Genomic DNA, 19,343 nt, shown 5'->3' on the forward strand with positions numbered 1-19,343 from the left:
ACAGACAGTATACCTAGGAGCACTGCGGGCATATCTTTGAGATCTGGGCAGCTGGCGGATCTGAATAGGGAGTTGGGGCTGATAGATGTGTGGAGGTGTCTTCACCCTGAGAGTAGAGACTTTACTTTCTATTCTAACCCACACAAGTGCCATACCAGAATCGATATGACTTTTGCCCCCTCGACCCTTCTGAACTCGATATTGTCTTGTAAAATAGTTAATGTAACTATTTCTGCCCATGCCGCAGTATATATGGAGGTTAAGACTAGTGATGATGGGATAGGTCCCCGACATTGGCATATGGACCCATTTCTGCTGAAAGATAGCAAGTTCATAAAATACATTTCTCAGGAATTTAAAACCTTCTGGGATATCAACTCAGACACGGCCAGTAGCCCTTCGATGATGTGGGAGACTGCTAAGGCATACGTGTGAGGCTTGGTTATCTCATATTCTGCAACCCAGAAAAGACAAAAGGGAGAACAACAGCGTCTGCTCGAGGCTCGCCTGTGGCAGCTGAGACAGTGTATGTTGATAGGCCCTCCATTATTAAACTACAGTGGATCACAGCCCTTAGGATAACTTTGAATACCACACTTACTCAAACAGCAGAAAGGGAAACATTATTTGCAAAGCAGAGACTATTTGAATACAGTGACAAGCCTGGCAGGTATCTAGCGTACCTTGCCAGAAAGAAAAAGGCTCCCCAAGCCATTACGTCTATTAGAGAGAGTGTTGGTACCCTGTCTTCTGATCGTAAAAAGATCAATGCCGCCTTTAGAAAGTTCTATTTCGAAATATATAAGTTGCAGAACTGTGAGGCTAGAACAAAGAAGATGAAGTCTTTCTTTAAAAATCTTGCCCTCCCGGGCCTAACCTTTAAAAGATGTCGTTCTTGAATGCCCCCTGGCATCCCAGGAAGTACAGGAGGCGGTGAGGCAGCTTCAGAGTGGCAAAGCTCCTGGACCAGACGGATTTCAGGCTGAGTTCTATAAAGAATTTATAGGGGAACTGGCCAGGCTACTCATAAATACGTATAATTATTCACATAGTCAGGGCTGCCTCCCACCTTCTCTGAGAGAAGCAAATATTTGTCTCATTCTGAAGAAGGGAAAGGCCCCAGATGACTGCTCATCATACAGACCCATATCCTTGTTAAATATGGATTTTAAAATTCTCTCAAAAATGTTAGCATTAAGACTGGAGAGGGTCTTACCATTCATAATAAAAGAGGACCAGATGGGGTTTGTAAAGGGTCACAGATCAACTAATAACATTAGAAGAGTCTTAAATATGGTACAAGCCTGCCTGCAGGGAGTGATACCGGGATTAATTGTCTCTCTAGAGGCAGAGAAGGCATTCGATCAGGTAGAATGGCCATATCTTTTTTATACGCTGGAACAGTTTGGTGTTGGAGAGGTCTTTACTAAATGGGTTGTAGTATTATACAGTGATACCAAAGCAGCACTGATCACCAACAGGTTAAGTTCAAATAGCTTTAGCATTGGCAGAGGCTGTCATCAGGGATGCCTTCTCTCACCATTATTATTTACACTAGTGATTGAGCCGCTGGTGGAAGCTATATGAACTGACACGAACATAATGGCTCCGGAGCTTGGATTGGGCAAGGAAGCACCTCTACACACAAAGGGTGGCAGATGTTTGGAACTCCACAAACGGCAGTAGATGCTGGATTGGTTATTAATTTTAAATCTAAGATAGGTACATTTTTCCTCAGCAGAGATAGTAAGGGATATGGGCCAAAGCAGATATAGGAAGTTAGGCCATAATCTTACTGAATGGCAGAACAGGCTCAAGGGGCTGAATGGTCTATTCTGATGAACGTATTTGAGAACCAAAGCTTACTGCACCACTCTGCTCTGACATTATACAGTCAATGTTTTAAGGTCATACATTCTGCCCTTATGCTTGTACACTTTAATAGTATTAATAGTTAAATAGCAAACTTTCAGCAGTGTGGCTAGTTGCATGGGGTGAAGCATTTGAAGAGTTGCCTTGCAAGAGAAGGAGTTTGAATTGGATGAAGTTGAGGTGATGCAGTGCCACCACTGGCAGGTGAATGTAATTACAATGTGAGGAGTTTACATTCCCAGTTTCCACTCGATAAAGGTGGGAAGCTAGAAATCTGAAATATAAACAGAAAGTTCTGGAAATACTCAGCAGGTCAAGCAGAATCATTAGCCAAAGAAACAGAGTTAAATTTTTAGGTCAGTGCCCTAAAAGTTCTGATGAAAGGGGTTAGATCTGAAATGATCATTCCCTTTTCACAGGAACTACTTGAACCGCTAAGAGTTCCCAGCACTTTCTGTTTATATTCTCAGTTTCCAATATGGACAAATGTTTAGGATGGATAAAGATAACAAAATGCACACACAAAACTTTACAAATACTTTATGGATGGTGATCTACACTGCATGTGTTTGAATGTGCGTAAATGTGTTTGGAGTAATCAGTGAGTAATATAGTGAAGGAATGTGTTTTTTAAAAAAATACTTAGTCATTTTGATCTACTTAATTAAGTGAGTAATTAAATTATATTCATTGCGGTTAGTTGTAAAATAGTTTCAATGGGGTTTAAAGCCACATGATCCTTGTCAAAAGTAAGGTCTATGGTTTCCTTGCTGCTCTATACTTCAAGTGAATGTAACTAAGGCTGACAATTGTGAAAATGCTTTTGAAAAGGATGGAACTTTTACTCAAAGACACAATTATGTTTTGGCTCATGGCTTTACGTATAGATATGGGTGTGTACATGTATACAAATATATTACTTTGCAATTCAGTTCTGTAGTGAGCCTTGGATTTCCTTCGATGTATCAATTTGTACATTTGGATGATAATTTATTACTGGGAGTGACATTGTATTCTGTAGGCAATTACACAGATGGCTTCACCAATGCCATCTTGTCTTGGTAAAATCTAAGGAGTTGGTAAAGTAAAAAGGACAAGCTGTCATAAAAGGGATAATCTTACAAACTGATTGACATGTGAAAGAATGAATCAGGAGGCAAGAGGAAGTAATATCACCAAGGTGCCAAGAATTTTAAAGAAATCCATCAGGAAGTGGGCAAACCAAGATTGACGATGAACTGTTTACATACTAGTAAGCCAATTTGAGTTCAGGAAGTGTGGATGATATACTGACTGTAGTAGCTAGGAAGGGTTAACAAAGATTTGAATGGATTTGAATGATTTGATGCACAAAAAGCAACATCAAAGGCAGAAGAACTTCAGTCAACAGAAGATATCTGTGCCCAATCAATCCATGTAATGAATTACATCTCAAAGTGGATAGACTGCAAAACCACTGCTTTCATTTAGAAGTATTTCTTTTGTACTTGTTATGACAAACTTAATAAATTCTGTAAGGCTTGTGAGAACATATCAGCATCTGTAATTGATCCTATAACTAATTAGCATTAGTAAACTTTTAGATTGGTTCTAACGTTAAAGTAAATGCCAAATTTTTACAATATAACCACAAATTATATGGTGTCATATCAGTATTCTTAAGCTTTATAGTGTAGAAACAGGAATATATTTTTCATTCTCAACATGAAGATCCTCCCATATTACTTCATCTCAATTCAACAGCATTTCCTTCTCTTTGTTTCTCTTACAGGTACTTATCTGGCTTATCCTCAATGCATGCATGCAATTAAGCCCAACCACCCCATGCTTTCCAATCACTGTCTGACTAAAGAGATTTCTTCAAATTTCCTTACTCACTTTACTATTTTTTATGGTCCCTAGTTTTGGAACCTGACAAGGAAAAAGATCTCCTTTTACAGCGACCACATTAAACCCCTTTAGAATTTTAAAGATCTCTATCAGGTTACCGAGCAGATCCTTTTCTATCTGGAAGTGAATCTCAGATAAATGGTAGGTAGAATATCTTAATTACAGTATTATTTTGTAAATTCCTTTCCTTTCCTATATTCTTCAATTTAATACATGGACCAAAACTGAGCACAGAAATCTTGGGTCTGGCCAAACTAAGGCCCAATATGAGTTTAACATAATCTCTCTGCTTTTGAATATTCTTCTAGAAATGAACCCCAGTACTTTCTTTGTATTTTTGGACTCTGTTAGTCTGAATTGGTCATCTGCCTCCATAGATCTTACTGATTCTCTACCCAATTGATACCAATGGTAGGCGGCCATCTTATACCTCAAACTAAAATGCATCACTTCGCACACTTATCCATATTGGAATTCACTTTATATTTATGTGACTCACTCTCTAAGTTTTTTTTAACATCACCTAATTTGTCACAGTCTTCATCAGTATTAACTATACTTCCCAAATTAGTGCCATATTATCAGCTATTGTTTGAGAGTAAGACAAAACTACATTCTAGATACACAAACACACTTTTTCAATAATCACAACTAATAATCATAATAAGTCAATCCAACATGGAATACTTACAATAGCAACAGGATCATTACTTCGAGTTCCTACGATGCTGAATTTCTTCACATGTGTATTATTTTTCAAAGCTTCAGCATATGCTTTTAGAGTGGCAAGGGGAATGTTCTAGAAATATTGAAATGAAATAATTTTAATTTTAAAAAATTGGGTTTCAATGCCGATCTTTTTTTTCCACAGAGTTTAAACCTTACTGATTTCACTATTTCATAATATTTTCCTTCTCGTTGCCATGGACCATGTATCTGAAACTTAAACTTCCAGGTCATAAAGTCATAGAGGGGTACAAGCACAGAAACAGGTTCTTCGGCCCAATGTGTCTATGTGACCAGGTTTACTAAACTGAATTTGTCCCATTTGATTCCTGATTCAGCTGTTAACTCATTCATTTGCAAAAACGACAAATTCTTAATCAATGTTCTGTTCTTAATGTTTACTTTTTGTTTATGTTTGCTTACATATTTCCTTTGGAATTGAACCTCAAAGTTTTTTCGTATGGAGGTGGTGTTATGTACAACTTCAAACAGAATGTCATCATTAAAGCTACAAGATGGTGAAGACAGTGGAAGCCCTGTGTATTTTTTTAAAACTCCATCTCCCCTCTAATTTCCTTAAACACGTCATCAGATGTTGCCAACTTTATGTTTGAGACCCTCCAATAAGGTGTTAGGACCTGTCAGCCCCGAATCAAAGTCACAGGTTACACACTATGTAATTGTGATAAACTATTCCTCTTCATAACTTTTGACCTATCAACTTAGCCTGAATATACATAGGCCTGCAAACTGTTTTCCATATACCATCAAAATGAAGTAGTCCTGAGGTATACGGAAGCAGAGTCACTGGAGTCCCAGTGGGCTGCTGTCTTATTAGAGAGTCTCAACTGGTGGTGGTGGTTTAACCTAATGGTCGCCAAATCTCAGGCAATGGGAGAGTTCAGGATAATCTCAGCTGGTATGGGAGTTGTACATACACTGGTGGTATTACAAGACAGGTATCTAACCAACTGAGCTAAACCAACAATACATCCACAGAAATGACAATGCATGAGTTTTTAAGCAGTATTTTTGAGTACAAAAGGTAAAGACTGACATTCCAGTAAAGCACTGAGGATACGTAGAGGGGAAGTGGTTGTGAAGTGATGAGCTCACTGGACAAGCCATCCAAAGGCTGAGGCTAATAATTGGGGGACCTGGGTTCAAATCCCACCATAGCAACCAGTGAAATTTGAAATCAGTAAATAAATTAAGTGCCTGAAAGAGACCATAAGTTGTTTTAAAAGCTACACTGAGGTGTTTAATTGTAAAATGGACTTTGCTGGACTAAAACATGGCCACTGCCAATCAGATGATGCAAGTTGACAAAAATTTTAAGGGGAGAGGAGAAAGACTTAAAAAGGACATCAGGTGCAATTGTTTTACACAGAGAGTGGTTCCTATGTGCAACGAACCTCCAGAGGAAGTGATGGATGCGGGTACATTTTAATATTTAAAAGATATTTGTATAGGTTTATGAATAAGAAACGTTTGGAGGGCTATGGGCCAAATGCAGGCAACTGTGACTAGTTTAGCTTGGGAACATGGTCAGCATGGATGGGTTGGATCGAAGGGTCTGTTTCCGTGCTGAATGGCTTTATGACTCTATGACCTCTGCTTACAGAGAGGAAGACTGAAGAATAAAAACAATTCAATCTACCTCTCTCCCTTGTCCATAACACTTGTTTCAATAATGGTTATGATGAAACTATCATTGATTGTCATCAAAATCCATTCAGATCACAAGTGTATTTCAGGGTGAGCATCTGCTATCCTCACCTGGTCTGTGCCTACATGTAACTCCAGATCTTCTACAATGTGTCCCAGTTCAGCACTCAGTTCAAGAGCAATTAAGAATGGCCAACAAATGCTGGCATTGCCAATAATGAACACATCCCACAAAGGAATAAAGAAAAATTGTTAACCCATTTGTTCTTGCGAAAGTCAAGGATATAAGACCGCCGACAAGGTAACTTTTAGTCATAATTTCACAGATACAGCTAATCTTCAACACATAATCACACCCCAAAGGCAGCAGCAGTTCAAAATAGCTGCTCACCACTACCTTCATTAAGACAATTTGGGTTGAGTAATATACACTAGTCTATCATCCGTGTCATGAATGAATTAAAAAGAAAACTAACATTAGGTGGCTGAAATGGGAAATATGTTGCTTTTTCTCAGTACTGAGGTCAAACAATAAATACAAAACTAATAAAAACAAAGTAGCATCTATAGTTAATTAATAAACAGAGAAAATGTTGACATCCTCTGGAGGTTAATCAGAAACTGAAGAGGAATGGAGTTGATTTTCAGGTCAATGCCCTAACGAAGTGGTTAACTTTGTCTCACGATTGATGTTCCTGACCTGCTGAGCATTTGCAGCATTTATGGTCTTTGTTCAAATTTGTTGCAGAAGAGAAAGACTGCAGATGTCTCTACATTTGTTATTCTGCTGTTTCACATATAAACTGTGACATACCCTTATGCTAATTAAGAAATTTGTACACTGATCTGATATTTTCTTCATGCGCTAAAGAAAAAGTTTAATAATACCATTAACTATAAGTGACAATTGTAATTTGCTTGTGAAATAACAACTGTGCTAACACACAAATTCACTAAATAATGAAAGTCTTTAGATGATAATAATCCCTTGGAAATTGGGAAGTGAACACATCACTTCCTTTTGCTAATCCTGGTGGTGACAGCAACCTGTCAGGTACAGTGAGAAGGCAATTCAGCTTGTTAAGTGGGCAATTAGCAGAAAATTTCTAATAGCAATGTAACTTTGACAGCTTTGCACAAGCCCGAAGTTCAGTCAGATTCTCAGCTACGCGGGGGTGGCAGCAGTACCAAGGAAGTCAAAGTGGCATTAAAGAAAGATGTAGCCTGACTGTTTCATGGTGCAAAAACAAACCTGCTGGCACGTGTGGGCAGATGCTTGCCATGGGAAGTGTGGTTCCTGGAGATTGCTCTCTTGGCCAGTGTTTGTGGTTCATGGATGATTGTCCATGGACATACTGGCACTGGAACGTGTCCAGCGGAGATTCACACGGATGATCCCTGGAATGACAGGTCTAGCATATGAGGAATGGCTGAGGATACTGGGATTGTATTCGTTGGAGTTTAGAAGATTAAGGGGAGACTTAATAGACACGTACAAAATAATACATGGCTTGGAAAAGGTGGATGCTAGGAAATTGTTTCCGTTAGACGAGGAGACTAGGACCCGTGGACACAGCCTTAGAATTAGAGGGGGTCATTTCAGAACGGAAATGCGGAGACATTTCTTCAGCCAGAGAGTGGTGGGCCTGTGGAATTCATTGCCACGGAGTGCAGTGGAAGCCGGGACGCTAAATGTCTTCAAGGCCGAGATTGATAGACTCTTGTTGTCTAGAGGAATTAAGGGCTACGGGGAGAACGCTGGTAAGTGGAGCTGAAATGCGCATTAGCCATGATTGAATGGCGGAGTGGACTCGATGGGCCGAATGGCCTTACTTCCACTCCTATGTCTTATGGTCTTATGGTCTTATGGTCCTCAGCTTTCTCCTTCAACGATTCTGCTACATCCTCCATGGAGGTTTTCACCTTAGCAGCACACTGACACATGGCTGTAGTGAAGACTGCTCCCTCCTCCTGAATGTGCCTGCCACCTCTAATTGGATAATGGATTGAGAGGGATGCTGCTCATTGGTCATATTCCAAAATAATGACTCAGAAAGCATCCTGTTCTGAAGCTACAAACTCATAACTGAAAATACTGTGTGTCCTGAAAATATATCCCAGTATGTTCTTACAACTTAAGAGTATTAAAGCTCATATAACAGTTCACTTTCATGGAATCTTTATCTTCAGTTTGTTAAATGTATGCAGAGTTTAATGGACTCACACAGAGGGCTTAAAGTTTAGGAATATAGTTAAAGTAGCATGAAAAACTACATAAAATAATCAAAAGACCAAAGGAATGCTGATTTTTATATCAAGCAAGTTAGAAACTCAGAAGGTAGGAAATTGTGCTACAGCCACGTAATGCTCTGTTAGGCCACTGCTGGAGTACTGTGAGCTTATAAAGACATATTGACTTTAGGGGGACAGCAATGTACCTTTAATAGAATCATATCTAAACTAACAATACAAAGAGAGTTGAATAATCAGGATTGTATTCCTGAATGTTAGAAGGTTACGAGATATTTAAAAGTATAATTACTTAAAGATGTACAGCACAGAAACAGACCCTTCGGTCCAACTCGTCCAACTGGATATCCTAACCTAATCTAGTTCCATTTGCCAGCATTTGGCCCACATCCCTCCAAACCCTTCCTATTCATATACACATCCAGGTGCCTTTTAAATGTTGTAATTGTACCAGCCTCCACCACTTCCTCTGGCAGCTCATTCCATACACGTACCATCCTCTGTATGAAACATTGCCCCTTAGATCCCTTTTATATTTTCATTGGATGTGGGCACCTAGGACTGGACAACAGTGGCGAGTTGCCTTCTTAAACCACTGCAATCCATTTGGAGTAAATACACCTGCAATACTGTAAGGGAGGAAATTCCAGGATTTTGACCCAATGACACTGATGGAATGGTCATATTTTTCCAAGTCAGGATGATTAGTCACTTGGAGGAGAACTTGCAGGCATCTGCTGCCCTTGCCCTTCTGGACAGTGGTGGCCATGGGTTTGTAAGGTCTAATGATCTTTGGTGAATTTCTGCAATGCATCTTGTAGATAGTACACACTGCTGCTACTGGTGGAGAGAATGAATGAGGATGTGGCTGCCTTATCTGGATGGTATCAAGCTTCTTGAGTATTGGTGAAGGTGCAAGTGAGGAATGTTCCATCACCTTCCTAACTTGTGCTTTGTAGATGGTGGGCAGGCTTTGGGGAAACAGGTAGTGAGTTAGTCATTGTAGGATTCGTAGCCTCTGACTAAATAGGTTGAGATATTAAGAGAAATAGATAGACTACATGGATAGAAGCTACTACCAGTGATTGGGTAAACTAACACTGAGGAGGCACAGGCTAAAAATTAGAGTCAGATGTTTAAAGAGTAAAATGAGGAAACACAACACACACAAAACATGCTAGAAGTTTGGAACTCTGCTCGCAAACTTGTTAATTTTAAATCTGACAGTAACACATTTTTTTTAACCAAAGGTATCAACAATGTGAGGTAAAATTGATGGGCAGATTCAATGAACTAATTGCCCTACTCCTCTTGACTGAGATCACAGCGGGTCAGACAGCATCCATGTAGAGAGAGCAAGCTGATGTTTTGAATCTCGATAACTGTTCCTTAGAGCTGAAGTGAAGTGTGGAGGGGACAGCATTTATGCTATAGTTGGTGGGCGGCGGTGTGGGGTGGTGGATGTAGGGAGCCTGTGGAGAAAAGATATTGATAGTTCAGATTAAGTGAACAGAATGTGAGAATAGCAGAACAATAGTGTGTCTAACTGCCAAAAACCTGAAAGGGCAAACAATCCCTCCGGGGTGGGGGAAAGGGAAAGAGGACATGGCGACAGAGAGTAGAACAAGTAAATCTAAAAGGGAAGAAATTGGAAAATGTTACAAGTAAATCTAAGAGAAAGGGCTTTTCTTTTAGCTTTACTTGTTGCATTCTCTGTTACCATGTCCTCTCTCCCACCTCACCCAGTGTCTGTTCTTTCCAGTCTGGCAGTTCGGCACACCATTGCTCTGCCATTCTGACATCCTGATTGCTTAATCTGAACTATCGAGATCTCTTCTCTAGCAGCACTTTACACCCATCACCCCCACAACACCCCCTCGCTCCCACCAAATATAGCATAAATGTTGCCCCCTCCACACTAAGTTCTGATGAAGAGTCATCTAGACTCTGAAAGCTTGTACTTTTAAATAAACCTATTGGACTATAACCTGATATTAAGTTATTCTAAACCTAGACTTGAAACATTAGCTCGCTTTCTCTCCCTGGATACCGTTTTACCCGCTGTGATCTCCAGCGTTTGTTGTTTTCAGTACGGATTCCAGCATCTGCAGTAATTTGCCCTACTCCTCTTCCTGTGTTAATTATTATTCACACTTCCTGTGCTAATAGGTGCTCTTTTGAAAAGTGTACTTGTGCGAAGATGGAACAAAACTAAAATCGAATTAGCTAATTAAACATCCTTAATACATAGTTAACACAATTGTGGTTATTCCCATGACAATTTCCCTGTGTTTCCTTTTTACTTTGTTATCTCAAGCACTCAAAATCCTCACATTGATCTGTGACATCTTTCTCATATTTGGAATTCCCTCCTTTTTCTTCATTTATCAATTATGTTGAAGAAAATTCTAGCAAATCAGACAAAGAAAGAACAATGAGGTGTCTGCAATCACCTTTATGTTATTGAGGTTTATCTCCTCAAGTTCAGGGTCATTTGCCTCAACTTGCTTTAGGGTTTCTTCCACATCTGTAGAGTTTGGCAGCTCATCTGGAACTGGTTTGTACTGCGTGGGTTGGATTACACCTACACAAGGAAGAGTGTTAACAAGGATGTACTACAAAATCATTGTTCCCAACATAAACCTGCTCACCATTAATGCTCTACAGTAGTCCAATAATCTAAGGAAAACATTCCATTTAGTATAATTCTGCATGCTACAATCCAGGACTAATGTCCTAACCAGGGAATGTTGACGAAGAAGAGCACGAACTCACCTTTATAACACTATTCTGTAACTAAGTCCAGGAATATTAGTTAGAAGGTCACTAATTGTCAAATTTCCATTCTGAATGCAAGCAGCTCAGCTCTGAAATCTGTTTGGATGAGGATTTAGAACACCTACCAATCTGATCATAGGAAATAGCTAATGCATTTTAAATAGATGATCCGTCAATCCGAAATACCATAGTAACCACATGAGCTTAGATACAATCAATAGATCTAAATGCCTAAAAGAGACCATTGGAGTTTGAACTTGAATTGTATTGGAAAAAATACAGAATCACATTTATCAATAACACAGTTTTAATCATTTGAGGCTCAAATCAAAATGGCCCAGCTTTTAACATGGTGTGCATCTTACTCACTGTTAAGACCTTCCTTGTTAACTATGGTGCTACTGGCAAGAGCTTCATAATATTGCTGGTTGCTCATCAGTGTGTGCATACCAAGGATAGCTATAAAGAAAAACAAAAGACACACAAAATTAATGACACATTGTTGGATGGATGCCAGTGTTATAGCTGTAATAGTACAGCTCAGGACAGGGCAAGTTCTAAAGCATATATCTTCAGTAGCATTGCCAGAATGCTGTCAGGGCACACCAGTGCCTCTAGCCGTTTCTTGGTATCTTGGAGTGAATCAAATTTGCTGAAAACTGGCATCTGTGATGCTGTAGACCTTGATAGGAAGTTCACAATGGATCTTCCACACAGCACTTTGTAGTAAAAGGTAGTTACAAATGCTTCAGTCTTATCTTTTCCACTGATGTGCTGGGCTCTTCCATCATTGAGAATGGTGATATTTGTGGAGCTTTGTCCTCCAATGAGTTGTTTAATTATGCACCACCATTCACAACTGAGTGAGGCAAGACTGCAGAGCTTAAATAGAACATAAAACATAGAATATTACACTGCAGTACAGGCCCTTCAGCCCTCAATGTTTCATCGATCCATGAAGCCCATCTAACCTACACTATTCCAGTTTTATCTGTATGTCTATCCAATGACCATTTAAATGCCCTTAAAGTTGGCGATTCTACTACTGTTGTAGGCAGGCCATTCTGTGCCCCTACTACTCTCTGAGTAAAGAAACTACTTCAGACATCTGTCCTATATCTACCACCCCTCAATTTAAAGCTCTGTCCCCTCATGCTAGTCATCACCATCCGAGGAAAAAGGCTTTCACTGTCCCAGCCTATCTAACCCTTGGATTATCTTATATGTTTCAATTAAGTAACCTTTCAACCTTCTCTCTAACAAAATCAGCCTCAAGTCCCTCAGTCTTTCTTCATTAAACCTTCCCTCCATACCAGGCAACATCCTAGTAAATGCCCTCTGAACCCTTTCCAAAGCTTCCACATGCTACCTATAAAGCGGTGACCAGAACTATACGCAATACTCCAAGTGCGGCCACACCAGAGTTTTGTACAGCTTCAACATGACCTCGTGGCTCTGAAAATCAATCCCTCTGCTAATAAAAGCTAATACACCGTATGCCTTCTTCACAACCCTATCAACCTGAGTGGCAACTTTCAGAAATCTATGTACGTGGACACTGAAATCTCTCTGCTCATCTATACTACCAAGAATCTTGCCATTAACCCAATGCTCTGCATTCCTGTTAGTCTTTCCAAAGTGAATTACATCACGCTTTTCCACATTAAACTCCATTTGCCACCTCTCAGCCCAACTCTGCAGCTTATCTACGTCCCTCTGTAATCTACATCATCCTTCGGCACTACCCACAACTCCATCAACCTTGGTGTCATCTGCAAATTTACTAACCCATCCTTCTCTGCCATCATCCAGGTCATTTATAAAAATGATCAAAACAGATTATTGCAGTACACCCCTAGTAACTGAACTCCAGGATTGACATTTCCTATCAACTACTACCCTCTGTCTTCTTTCAGCTAACCAATTTCTGATCCAAACTGCTAAATTACCCTCAATCCCACACCTCCGTATTTTCTGCAATAGCCTACCATGGGGAACCTTATCAAACACCTTACTGAAATCCATATACACCACATCAACCGCTTTACCCTCATCCATCTGTTTTGTCACCTTCTCAAACAACTCAATAAGGTTTGTGAGGCATGACCTCCCTCCAGAAAACCATGTTCACTCTCCCTAATCAATTTATTCCTTTCGCGATGATTATAAATCCTATCTCTTATAATCTTTTCCAACACTGTACCCACAACTGAAGTAAGGCTCACTGGTCTATAATTACCAGGGTTGTCACTACTCCCTTTCTTGAATAATGGAGCAACATTTGCTATCCTCCAGTCTTCTAGCACTATTCCCGTTGACAATGACGACATCAAGATCAAAACCAAAGACTCTGCAATCTCCTCCCTGGCTTTCCAGGGAATGCTAGGATAAATCCTATCCAGCCCAAGGGATGTACCTATTTCCACATTTTTCAGAATTACTAAAACCTCCTCCTTGTGAACCTCAATCCCTTCTCATCTAGTAGCCTATATCTCAGTATTGTCCTCGACAACATTGTCTTTTTCCTGTGTGAATACTGACATAAAATATTAATTTAGCCTTCCCCTATCTCCTCTGGCTCCACGCAAAACGTCCCACTACTATCCTTGATTGGCCTAAATCTTACTCCAGTCATTCTTTTACTTCTGATATACCTATAGACAGCTTAAGAATTTTGCTTGATTCCATCCGCCAATGACTTCTCATGTCCCCTCCTGGCTCTTCTTACCTCTCTCTTTCGGTCTTTCCTGGCTGACTTGTAACTCTCAAGTGTCCTAACTGAACCTTCAAGTCTCATCCTAACATAAGCCTTCTTCTTCCCCTTGACAAGAGATTCAACTTCTTTAGTAAACCACGGCTCCCTCGCTCAAAAACTTCCTCCCTACCTAACAGGTACATACTAACTAAGGACACGTGATAGCTGTACCTAGAATAAGCTCCACATTTCAATGGCACCCATCACCTGCAGTTTCCTTCCCGATCCTATGCATCCTAAATCTTGCCTAATGACTTCATAAATGCCTTTCCTCCAACTCTAACTCTTGCCCTGCAGTATATACTCATCCCTTTCCATCACCAAACTAAACATAACCGAAATGTGGTCACTATCACCAAATTGCTCACCTATCTTTAAATCTAACACCTGGCCAGCTTCATTACCCAGTACCAAATCCACTGTGGCCTTGTCCCTTTGTTGGCCTATCTACATACTGTGTCAGGAAACCCGTCTGCACACATTGAACAAAAACTGACCTATCTAAAGTACTTGGACTATAGTATTCCCAGTTAATAATTGGAAAATTAAAGGCCCCCATAACAACTACCCTGTCATTCTTGCTCCTATCAAGAATCATCTTTGCTATCCTTTCCTTTACATCTCTGGAACTATTTGAAGGCCTTTAGAAGACTCCCAACAGGATAACCTTTTCTTTCCTGTTTCTAACCTCAGCCCGTGCTACCTCAGTAGACGAGACCTCAAACATCCTTTCTGCCACAATAATACTGTCCTTGATTAACAATGTCGTACCTCCCTACTTTTACCAACTTCTCTGTTATTACTGAGACATCTAAATTCCGGAATCTGCAATAACCATTCCTGTTCCTGACCTATGCAAGTCTCTTAAATTGGATCTGTTGGTTGCTTAGATCTATCTCTTTCTGCTTATGCTCTTTGGCACATGATTAGTTTTGTTTTGTAACTTCACTGGGTTAACACTTCATTATTAGGTATGCTTGGTGCTACTTCTGGCATGCCCTCCTGCACTTTTCATTAAACCATGGTAGTGTGCTTGACTTGATGGAATAATATGGGTGGCACGGTGGCTCAGTGGTTAGCACTGCTGCCTCACAGCACCAGGGTCCCAGGTTCGATTCCAGCTTCAGGCAACTGTCTGTGTGGAGTTTGCACATTCTCCCTGTGTCTGCATGGGTTTCCTCCGGGTGCTCTGGTTTCCTCCCACAGTCCAAAGATGTGCAGGCCAGGTGAATTGGCCATGCTAAACTGCCCATAGTGTTAGTCAGAGGGAAATGGGTCTGGGTGGGTTACTCTTCGGAGGGTCGATGTGGACTGGTTGGCCCGAAGGGCCTGTTTCCACACTGTAGGGAATGTAATCTAATAGAGTGGGTGATATTCTGGGATATAAGGTTGCAGATTGTGATGTGGTTTAATTCAAAGTGTGGTGGCCCACTGCGCCTCATAGAAAATTACTGGTCATGGAATAAGAGGCACGGTAGCAACTGGCTTTGTGTGCAAGAGAAAATATCAAAGTTTGTGGATGATATAATACCTGGGGAAGTTGTAAACTTCAAGGAGGATAATGTAGAACTTCAAAAGAATATTGACATTTTGGTGGAATGGGTGGATAGATGGCACATGAAGTTAAACATGGAGACGTGTGAGGTGATACACGTTGGTACAGAGAACAAGGAAAGATTATGTAAACTAAAAAATACACAGCAGCAGTAGAAATGTCTGAGTATATTTGTATATGTATATGTATTGTAAGTCATTTGGCCAGACAGATAGAGAGAGCTGGTTGTTAATAAAGTATTAAGTATTCTAGGCTTCATGAATATGATCATAGATACAAGAACAATGAGGTTATAATGAACCTATTTAAGACACTGGTCAGACTTCAGTCGGAGTCTGGTATACAATTCCAGATGTCACACTTTAAGAAGAATGTGAATGCATTAGAGAGAGTAGAAGGTAGTTATCACAACAGTTCCAGGGAGAAGACTCTTTAGTTCTGAGGAAAACTTAGGGAAGTTGAGAGAGTCCTCTTTGGATTTGGAAAGATATGAGGGGATTTGACAAAGCTTTACAAAATCCTGAGTGGTCTGGACAGATTGGATAGGTAGAATTGTTCCCACTCGTAAATGGACTGAGAGTCAGGGTGCATTACAAAGAAGGAAATGTGAGGTGAGAGAAATCTTATTTGTACAGTGAGTTGTTAGAGTCTGAATGCACTGTTTGAAGTGTGGTAGAGGCAGGTTCAATTGTGTCATTTCAGAAGGCATTGGATAATTATTCAAAGAAAAACAGTATTCCGGGTTTTGGGGAAAAGGTAGGAGATTGATAAGTTAAAATGCTCAGAGAGCATTGAATGACATTTCTAAAGTAAAACCTTAAAAGAATAAAATTAGCTCAAGCAGCAGGTTTGACAAATTTGACCCTGCAAAGTTCTTTTAGATTAGATTCCCTACAGTACGGAAACAGGCCCTTCAGCCCAACAAGTCCACCCCAACCATCCAAAGAGTAATCCACCCAGACCCCTACCCTATATTTACCCCAACTAATGCAGCTAACACTATGGGCAACTTAACATGGCCAATTCACCTGACCTACACATTTTGGATTAGAGTCTAGATTAGAGTGATGCTGGAAAAGCACAGCAGGTCAGGCAGCATCCGATGAGCAGGAAAGTCGACATTTCGGGCAAAAGCCCTTCAACAGGAATGAACGCAGGGAGCCTGCAGGGTGGAGAGATAAATGGGCGGGAGGTGGGGCTGGGGAGAAGGTAGCAAAGAGTTCAGTAAATGGTTGAAGAGCTTCAGGGCAGAGGAGATGACCTGGGGGTTGCAGTGAGAGAGAGACTCACTAAAATCCTTGTAGAGAGAGGAAAGAACATCTTCAAGGTAGGCATCCTTGCAGCCTACTCCCATTCCTCATTCTTATGGTCTTATGCCAGACCAGGGAAGGATGGCAGATTTGTTTTTCTAAAGGATATCAATGAACCAGACAGGTGTTTATGCCAATCAATTCATGTTCCTCCTCAGATGTTTAATTCCTTCTGGCATGGTGGGATCCAAACCTGAGATCCCAGAGCAGTACCTGGATCCCCGGATTATTAGTCCAGTGACAATACCTTTCTGACAGTACTCCCATGTGAGTTATCTTTATGTGAAAGTAATCCAGGAAAGCTGTTACGAAGAAAATTTGAGGATTTTAACCCAATAATAAGGAAGGAAAGGTTTGCCCAAATCAAGATGGTGTGTGACTTGGACGGGAACTTGGAGGTGATACTTTTACGATAATCATACAGTCACAGAGTCATAGAGATGCACAGCATAGAAACAGACCCTTCGGTCCAACCCGTCCATGCCGACTGGATATCCCGACCCAATCTAGTCCCAGCTGCCAGCACCCGGCCCATATCCCTCCAAACCCTTCCTATTCATATACCCATCCAAATGCCTCTTAAATGTTGCAATTGTACCAGCCTCCATCACTTCCTCTGGCAGCTCATTCCATACACGTACCACCCTCTGTGTGAAAAAGTTGTCCCATACGTCTCTTTTATATATTTCCCCTCTCACCCTAAGCCTATGCCCTCCAGTTTTGGACTCCCCAACCCCAGGGAAAAGACTTTGCCTATTTACCCTATCCAAGTCCCTCATAATTTTGTAAACCTCTTCATATCCTATCTACCTGTGACTCCACTTTCAAGGAGCTATGAACTTGCACTCCAAGGTCTCTTTGTTTAGCAACACTCCCTAGGACCTTACCATTAAGTGTATAAGTCCTGCTAAGATTTGCTTTCCCAAAATGCAGCACCTCACATTTATCTGAATTAAACTCCATCTGCCACTTCTCAGCCCATTGGCCCATCTAGTCCAGATCCTGTTGTAATCTGAGATAACCCTCTTCGCTGTCCACTACACCTCCAATTTTGGTGTCATCTGCAAACTTACTAACTGTACCCCTTATGCTCGCATCCAAATCATTTATGCAAATGACAAAAAGTAGAGGACCTACACCGATCCTTGTGGCACTCCACTGGTCACAGGCCTCCAGTCTGAAAAACAATCCTCCACCACCACTCTCTGTCTTCTACCTTTGAGCCAGTTCTATATCCAAATAGCTAGTTCTCCCTGTATTCCATGAGATCTAACCTTGCTAATCAGTCTCCCATGGGGAACCTCGTCGAATGCCTTACTGAAGTCCATATAGATCACATCTACTGCTCTGCCCTCATCAATCTTTTTTGTTACTTCTTCAAAAAACTCAATCAAGTTTGCGAGACATGATTTCCCATGCACAAAACCATGTTGACTATCCCTAATCAGTCCTTACCTTTCCAAATACATGTACATCCTGTCCTTCAGGATTCCCTCCAACAACTTGTTCACCACCAACGTCAGGCTCACTGGTCTATTATTCCATGGCTTGTCCTTACCACCTTTCTTAAACAGTGGCACCATGTTAGCCAACCTCCAGTCTTCCAGCATCTCACTTGTGACTATCGATGATACAAATATCTCAGCAAGAGGCCCAGCAATCACTTCTCTAGCTTCCCACAGAGTTCTAGGGTACACCTGACCAGGGACTGGGGATTTATCCATCTTTATGCATTTCAAGACATCCAGCACGTCCTCCTCTGTAATATGGACATTTTTCAAGATGTCACCATCTATTTCCCTACAACCTATATCTTCCATATCCTTTTCCAAAGTAAATACTGATGCAAAATACTCATTTAGTATCTCCCCCATTTTCTGTGGCTCCACACAAAGGCCGCCTTGCTGATCTTTGAGGGGCCCTATTTTCTCCTTAGTTACCCTTTTCACCTTAACATATTTGTAAAAACTCTTTGGATTCTCCTTAATTCTATTTGCCAAAGCTATCTCATGTCCCCTTTTTGCCCTCCTGATTTCCCTCTTAAGTATACTCCTACTTCCTTTATACTCTTCTAAGGATTCACTCGATCTATCCTGTCTGTACCTTACATGTGCTTCCTTCTTTATCTTAACCAAACCCTCAATTTCTTTAGTTATCCAGCATTCCTTATATCTACCAGCCTTTCCTTCCACCCTAATATGCATATACTTTCTCTGGATTCTTGTTATCTCACTTCTGAAGGCTTCCCATTTTCCAGCCGTCCCTTTACCTGCAAACATCTGCCCCCAATCAGCTTTCGAAAGTTCTTGCCTAATACTGTCAAAATTGGCTTTTCTCCAATTTAGAACTTCAACTTTAAGATCTGGTCTATCCTCTTCCATCATAATTTTAAATCTAACAGAACTATAGTCGCTGGCCCCAAAGTGCTCCCCCACTGACATCTCAGTCAGCTGCCCTGTCTTATTTCCCAATAGTAGGTCAAGTTTTGCACCTTCTCTAGTAGGTACATCCACATACTGAATCAGAAAATTGTCTTGTA

General features: G+C 40.7%; 1 protein-coding gene across 3 annotated transcripts in view; it reads right to left on the reverse strand.

Annotated features, from left to right (window-relative positions):
- tmod1 (tropomodulin 1) overlaps positions 1 to 19,343 on the reverse strand; it is a 103,194-nt gene that overhangs the window by 19,400 nt on the left and 64,451 nt on the right. For all 3 annotated transcript variants that reach the window (XM_072590074.1, XM_072590055.1, XM_072590066.1), the window contains exons 5-7: positions 11,554 to 11,643; positions 10,860 to 10,990; positions 4,454 to 4,561 (exon numbers count right to left, since the gene is read on the reverse strand). In XM_072590074.1, coding sequence (XP_072446175.1) covers positions 4,454 to 4,561; positions 10,860 to 10,990; positions 11,554 to 11,643 — 329 coding nt within the window. The remainder of the gene's footprint in view (positions 1 to 4,453; positions 4,562 to 10,859; positions 10,991 to 11,553; positions 11,644 to 19,343) is intronic.

Source organism: Chiloscyllium punctatum, chromosome 2 (genome assembly GCF_047496795.1).
Source record: "Chiloscyllium punctatum isolate Juve2018m chromosome 2, sChiPun1.3, whole genome shotgun sequence".
In the NCBI taxonomy this organism is placed as follows: Eukaryota; Metazoa; Chordata; class Chondrichthyes; order Orectolobiformes; family Hemiscylliidae; genus Chiloscyllium; species Chiloscyllium punctatum.